Here is a 7452-nt window from a genome sequence, read left to right as displayed (position 1 = left end):
GGCGAGGACGCGGGGGGCGGGAACCGAGCCCGTGACGCGGCGGAGCGGCCCCGGACGCGCCGCATAAATTGCGGTGGCGGCGGCTCCGGGCGCTGACACGTCGAGGGAGCCCGGCCGCCGTGAGCTTCCCGCCTCTGTGTCCCCGAGGCCGCGCCATGCGGTGAGAGCCCCCTGCCCTACCCTACTCGACCCGACTCGACGGACGCGCGGCCCCGCCGACATCCCCGGACCCGCTGACGCCCCAGGACCTGCAGATCCCCCGGGCCCCGCCGCTCAAGGTACCGCGCCCCCGGGACCCCAGCGGGAGGCGGACCCCCTTTCTCCGCCCTCCCCTCTCCGGAGCGCCCGCCTGCGGGTGGACCTTCCCTGGGGCCGGCGCGGCGCCTCTGCCCCTTGCCCGGGCTCTCGGTCCTCGGCCCCTCGGCCCCTCGGCTCCTGGCCGCCCTTCCCGCACCCGCAGGGGCGGGGGTCCGAGCCTCCGCCCGACGTGAGCCCTGGGGACCGAGACCGGCCTCCCCGCGCCGTCCCCCACCGCCCGCCTTCCCTTGCAGATGCCCAGAGGCTGCGCCCTCCTGCTCGCCTCACTGCTCCTCGCTGCGGCCCTTTCAGCCACCCTGGGGCTCGGGTTGCCGGTAAGTGCAGGCTGGGGAGCAAACGCTCCCCAAGCGGGTCCCCTTCTCCGCAAAGGGGGGCAACCGCATCAGAACCAGACTCGGGGGAGGGTGGATGCCTTGTGCCATCAATTCTGCCTCCGGGCGGGCGGGGGTGGGGGTGGGGGTCCCTGCCGCGGGGAGCTGCGCAGGGAGGGGCCCGGCTCCTGCGAGCAGACCAGCGGGGGCTGGGCGGAGGGCGGCGGTTTCCGCTCAGAGGCTCCCTCGTTTCCTCCTGGCACCTCGCCTCTCCCAGTGTGTAAACAGCCCCTGGCTCTTGACCACTAAACATGGACACTGCTGTACTTGAGGTTAGCGCCTCGGACGAGTGAGAAGCAAATCTCGTTCCATTCAGTTCAGTAGAGCGTCAGTACACCGTGTGCGAGCTGGTGTTACCTACAGGTGTTCTCAGCATCGCTTAAAAGCCAGTGCGCGCGCTATGGGTCTGTGGTCTGCGGCGCTAAAGGAAGCATTTGATAAAGCGAGTGGTCCTATTTTCATGTCAAATATAGCTTATCAGCAAATCTGGAATTTCTTGCAGCTTCCAAAAGTACATGCATTATTCTAAGTCCTGTATCATGCCCGGAAGGTCTGAGTGAATTTCACTTAACGTCCTTCTAATTTCATTTAAAGCTCTTGCTTTAACAGTTTGCATCTCTTGGCTTAGTATATGAAAGAGTAACTAAAGTGTGTTTGTAATTTAAGTTCTGTGATTATTTGAAGTAGATAACTTCACAGGCTGCCATGGTGGGTTATACAAGCAGAAGCGGCCTTTGGGGCTTCTTCGAGCCAGCGCAGCCGGTACCAGGCAAGATTCTTGCCCTCTGACCCCCTTTCTCCCATTTAAGGTGAAGGAAAAGAGAGGCTGGACCCTGAACAGTGCTGGCTACCTTCTCGGACCACGTAAGTGAGGCAGGTGCACGGCCTCTCGACACCGAACCTGCTCTTCTAGTGCTGGCTGTAGCGCTTGTGCTCATCCTGCTGTTTCTGAAATAGGGGGGTAGCCAGTCATCACTCTGATACCCTGATATTCCGGTTTGAGTCTGATAAAGGGAAACAGGGGAGTATTCCATGAGACTTTGAGGCAGGATGGTTTCTCTGTAGGTTTAACTGATTCCCTGAAAGGCAGTCCCCCGGATGTCCCAATTCTCAGTCTCCTCCCCATTTTCCCCCCACCCCCAGCCTTGGGGTGCCTCGCTCTTTCTTGAACCCTGACCCATCCTGCAGCCTGCAGCTTGGCAAACCCTCAGGGCCCTCTCCTGCCTTCTCTGCACCCTTCCCCCTTTTTACCCCCGTTCCTCGGCCTGGCCAGTCTCAACCCCTCGGCACATTGGCCCAGGCCTGATACCTCCGGAAGCCTCTCCTTCCTCTGGCTCTCCTGCCCTGCACCCCATGGGATTCTTAGCCTCAGACTTTGCTCAGGCTTTCCCAGGTGACCGTCTTGGAAGGCAGACATCCCTTGGGGCTCTGTTCTGGGCCCTCTCTTGGGTCCCTCTGTATCTCCCTAAACGTTCCCATCCACTCCTTGGCTTCACAGAGCACCCCCAGGTCACCCCCAGACCCCATCCTTATCTCCATCTTCCGTGGGCCTAAGCCTGGGATAGGAATTCACAGGTGACCTGGAGAAGCCAAAACATGCTCGCCCCAAAACTAAATGCAGAAGGTCCTCTTCCTGCTCCAAATCTCTCCCTGGAGCCGTCCTGCAGGGTGACTGATGCTTGGTGCCTTGTCCTTGAGGTGACATCGTCTGGACTTGGTGGGAGGAATTTGATTACATTCATGATGCAGAGAATCCAGGGCAGCTGGGCCCTTCGGAGACGCCCTGTTCGACTGCCGCATTTACAGGGAGGCACACGGAGCCCGGGGCTCAGTGACCAGCTCGCTGCTGTGGAATTCCTAAGTGGGCGCAGGAGGCGGCAGGCAACGGGGGAGTGGGTGTGTGCAGACAGGCCATGCCTTCGGCGCTAAAGGGGACGGCTCTGGGCACTGCAGGCTACGGCCTCTGCGGCCTCTCCTCGCCCACTCCGCCCCCACTCTCTGCTCTCTTCACGTCCTCTGTCTGCAGTGACACTTTCAGATTTTAATTGTCCTAAAGGAGGCGGCGAGGGGAGACCTTTCACCTCCCATCCAACCTCCTACCTACTCGTAGCTTTCAAATTTGCAGGCAGGGTTGATTTGGGGACAGCCATCAACCTTAAAAAAAAAAAAATCCTCCTCTATTTATTTCCTACCTTCCTGCCGGAAAGGAGGCGAACAACTCATCTATAGCTCATATCCCAATCCTTCCAGAGTCGTTGGGAAGAATGGTCCCCATTTAAACTACCCCAGGGAGCTACTTTTAGTTCTTAATCCCCAAGTTTAAGTACAGACTCTTCTCCCACTGCAGATGGTTGTTTATCTGATCACCTGGAGGGTGCCTGAGAGCCGGGCTTTGAGAAACACAGGCACAGAAAGGACAAAAACTAAATGGGGCCACAGGCAGGATCTGCTGGGCATCTTTAGTCTCAGATCAAACGCAGCAGCCGGTCCCCACGTGGTCTTGTCACTTCGCCCGCAGGAGGGAAAAGACTGATTTAAAGGGCACGAGTTTTCCTGAACCCTTTGCAGCCCTCAGTTCTTCCCCTGAGAAAGCACCTCGTCTCTGTGTGCCACTGGCCCGAAAGAAAGAAGGAGCCCTTCAACAGAAACATTTGTCCGTGTGACTGGCATACTGAAAATGTATTTATCAAGAAGACTTAGGGAATTCCCTGGTGGTGCAGTGGTTAGGACTCAGCGCTTTCACTGCTGGGGCCCGGGTTCGATGCCTGGTCGGGGAACTAAGATCCCACAAGCTCTGTGGCACGGCCCAAAAATCCTGTTAGAAAACAAACTGTTTTTTACTATCAAACTGGATCACCAGAAGCTGTCTGTCTAGACCAGCTGTTTGTCAAAATTCTTTGCAACGTCACACTGTGCTCCTGACTTCTGTTGTCAGGTCAGCATAGAAAATGGCAACATAAAAATGCTGAAGACTGTCTGAGCCTGACTGCACCCAGTGGCCTTTAGAAGCGCCGGGTTACTTATCATTCCCCCACATTTAATGCCAAGACCTCTGTCTCTGGAAAAATGAATTCGCTTTCTTGTGTCTGGGCTTGGAGATGGTACAGTCCACCAGGCCAGGTAGCCAGAGACCGAGAGCCAGACCTTCTCCTTTAGCCCGGAGGGGGCCTCTATCAGGCCCTTCTCTTCATTCCAGGGCACTTGGTGGAGAGCCCCCATTCTTTCTTTCCAATACTTTTGTTTTTGTTTTTGTTTTTTTGCCCGTGCTGTTCAGCACCTGGGATCTTAATTTCCCGACCAGGGATCGAACCTGGGCCCCTGCAGTGGAAGCGCAGAGTCCTAACCCCTGGACCGCCAGGGAACTGCAATTACCATTCCCCCGTGTCACTCCACCCAGAGCGTGCGCCTGCGTGCACACACACACGCACACACACATACACACTCACACTCTCACACACACGCACACACACGCGCGCACACACACAACCTCCCTCCCCTCCCCTCCTCCTTCTCTCTGTCTCTCTCTCTCTCCCCGGCTTCAGTCCGTCTCCCACACAGCAGCCAGTGCTCTTTGAGACATAAAATTCTGATGACATCAGAACTGCAAATCCTGTGGTTCCCCCCCCGACCCCGTTTTCAGGGACGCAGGACTCCAGCCCCTGTCCTCTGCCTGGGAGGCACCCAGCTCAAACTCCAGCCCCCGCGGGGCCCCCTTGGCACTCCCCTCTCCCTGCACCAGGTCTGCGCCCCTGGGGCCGGTGCCCTCTGCTGGCCCCGTGCTGCCCCTCTTGACTGGAGGCTCCCCTCCTGTCCCGTGGGGGGCCCAGCCCCTGGAGAAGGGCTGTGCCCTGTGGCCCCGGCACGAGTCCCTCCCTCAGGGTCCACGGGGGACAGCTCCCTCTTCCATGGTTTCCCGACCCTGGCTTTGCTTTTACAGTCCCTTGTGTTACGTGTTGGCTACAGGCAGCCATGTGTCCTTCCATTATAGTGACAACACTCAGGTGCTTTCCTCTGATTTGCAAACAGATGCCATTGACAACCACAGATCATTTCACGACAAGCATGGCTTCACTGGCAAGCGGGAACTCGAGCCTGAAGACGAAGCCAGGCCAGGTGAGAGGACTTTAATCTCAGGGCACACAGGGCAGTGGGGGGTATCAGGCTCCTGCCACCGCTGACCCACAGCCAGGGCCTGAGCTTGGCCCGGCCCCATCTGTTAGCCGCCAGAAATACGAGCAGCAAACCTGAGGGTAAGCTCAGGGGTGGCCACAAGGGGCTCAGGGCCTCCACTGCACTGAGCCAGGCTCTGAGAGGGAGGGAGGGACATGCCAGTGACGCCCCCAGGTGCCCAGGTCTAAGACAGGCACCAAGGTCATCAACGCTGATCCCCTCTGGTTTCTAGGAAGCCTTGACAGGCGGCTGCTGGAGAACAATGTCGTGCGCACGATAATCGAGTTTCTGACTTTCTTGCAGCTCAAAGGTATGTGAAATATTACCAACATAAAAGGCCACCTCTTAGAAGCCTGTGCACACAAAAAAACCTGTCAAGAAGGCATTCCACAGACTTCTCCTGGGAAGGAACCATGGTCCACCTACACACCGACAGTCACGCTGGTGGGTGGGGTTACAGGCGGGGGCATGGGAACCAGCTGCAAAGGGGCCTGGTTCATTCACTCTGCTGGACCCACATTTCTTGACATGGTAACAGCGGCTGTACCTTCCGGGGCCTAGTTACTACACACAGTCAGGCTCTCCGTAGACCACCTTAAACCGTATCTTGGGAGCGCGGCGAGTGGAGGGAGCCCGCAGCCCGGATTGCCCTTTCGCCCTGCGAGCCTCCAGTGGGGCTGGCTGCATGTAACCCCAACAGCTCTCCATCCCGGGATCTGGTACAGCCCACGGGTCCCTTCTGCGAAGCATTCCGTGCCTCGGGGCTGTCATGCATGCCGCTGTGAGCTTCAAAGCTGCCCCTGTGGAAGGGGCTCAGAGTTCACCACAGGGAGGTGGCCTGGGGACACAGTGGGACATGGGCCACTTTGATGCTCCAGGGGAGGCCTTGGGTGGTCGGGTTCTGCACATCACAGTTTTGTTGTCTAGTTGGAAGAGCGAAGGCTATTCTTGGGTTCTGTTTCGATCCATTTGCTCTCAGGCTCCACTGCCTTAGTTGAGGGACTTCAGGTGGGCGTAGGGATGGGGGAAGGAGTGGGGGGAGGAGACTCAAGGCCTGTGGCTTTTCCTTAGAACCATCCATGGGCAGGGGGACTGTGGGAGAAGAACTTAGAAACCTCAGAACCAAGTAACCGATCCCCTCTGTTTGAGCCCAGTGCAGCCTTTGGGGAAATCTCTGCTGGAGAAAATCTGCTGGTGACTTTTCCAGTGAGGGGCAGATGGACTCTTCCGGGTTTCTTGTTTGTTTGTTTTGTTTTGGATGTTGTAACATGGAACTTCTTTCATTAGGAGACATCGATTTTTATTGCCCAAACAGGAATTACACTTTTTTAGAGTCTGACCGTTTCAAACGCATACTAAGTACGAGAGTTAAATGTGACATGTGCCTGATTCTGGGTTTGCTGCCGTGAGCATCTCTGCAGAGGACGAGCTCTTGAGCTTTGCCCTCAGCGTGGCCCTCCCCTCTGCAGACGCCGGGGCCCTGGAGCGCCGGCCCGGTCTCCCCGCAGCAGTGCCCTCAGAAGGCGTGGAGCAGCCCTAGGAGGCTCCCAGGGCGGGTTCCACTCTTCGTTGTCATTCGAAGTCAAGCTCGAAGAAGACGATGGTAATCATATGGCAACGAATGCAGAGTCAACCACCCTTGTCCTCTCTGCCCTGATGCTGTGTTCTTATCATTTAAGCTTTTTCCCTTTGGTCATAATTTTGAGTGGCAAATAAAAAACCAGCAACAGCTTGTGATTATCGTTTTCTTCCACACGTCTGTCTTGTTGCCACTGCCACCAGTGTGTTTTTAAAAGATGATGCTTGGGCTTCCCTGGTGGCGCAGTGGTTGAGAGTCCGCCTGCCGATGCAGGGGACACGGGTTCGTGCCCCGGTCCGGGAAGATCCCACGTGCCACGGAGCGGCTGGGCCCGTGAGCCATGGCTGCTGAGCCTGCGCGTCTGGAGCCTGTGCTCCGCAACGGGAGAGGCCACAACAGTGAGAGGCCCGCGTACCGACAAAAAAAAAAAAAAAAAAAAAAAAAAAAAAAAAAAATGATGCTTGATTATAGTCACACGTAATGGAGAAAAGTTTTACACCCAAAGTCTACCATCCAGAGCATCTCTGAGACACTTTCTTTTGTCACTCATGTCCAGGGAACATAAAGTTATCTTAAGCTGAGTCAAACGTAATTATGAAGGTAAGTCTGTTTCTGAGACAAACAAAACCACAAAACAGACAGAACCCCTGGCCTCATGGAGCTAATATTTTAGGGAGATGGGAACCAAAAAGCCTAAAGAGACCCTAAGCATGATAGATGAGAGAATTGTCTGGTGCTTGTGAAGGTGAAAAGTGACAACGAGAAGCAGCCACAGTGCCGGGGCCACGGGTGAAGTGGGGATTAACACGCACAGCGTTAAAGTCTGTGTGGCCGAGTTAGAAAGTAACTATCGTAAAAAACCAAAACTATTTTATGTGCTAAGTCAACGATGAGTTAAAGGCAGCATGTGGGGACAGTAATAGCAGAGATGGGGTGATCTTTGGAGCAGAAATAAAAAGGTCATACAGAAGATCCAAAAAGAAAACGGGCAAGGATGAGAAGCCAGACATCAAG

At 56.0% G+C, this 7452-nt stretch overlaps 1 protein-coding gene across 1 annotated transcript; it reads left to right on the top strand.

The window, feature by feature from the left end:
* Nucleotides 1-551: 551 nt before the first annotated feature.
* On the top strand, nt 552-6399 carry GAL (galanin and GMAP prepropeptide; the record flags this gene model as incomplete). The annotated part of the gene is made up of 5 exons (XM_079707716.1): nt 552-632; nt 1499-1553; nt 4716-4802; nt 5092-5169; nt 6329-6399. The coding sequence occupies 5 exons, from the start codon at nt 552-554 to the stop codon at nt 6397-6399; spliced, it is 372 nt and encodes a 123-aa protein (XP_079563842.1).
* Nucleotides 6400-7452: the final 1053 nt, after the last annotated feature.

Source organism: Hyperoodon ampullatus, assembly GCF_949752795.1.
Source record: "Hyperoodon ampullatus genome assembly, chromosome: 7".
NCBI classification, from domain to species: Eukaryota; Metazoa; Chordata; class Mammalia; order Artiodactyla; family Ziphiidae; genus Hyperoodon; species Hyperoodon ampullatus.
The sequence above is the reverse complement of the archived record's forward strand: the minus strand, read 5'-3'. Positions and strand labels throughout refer to the sequence as shown.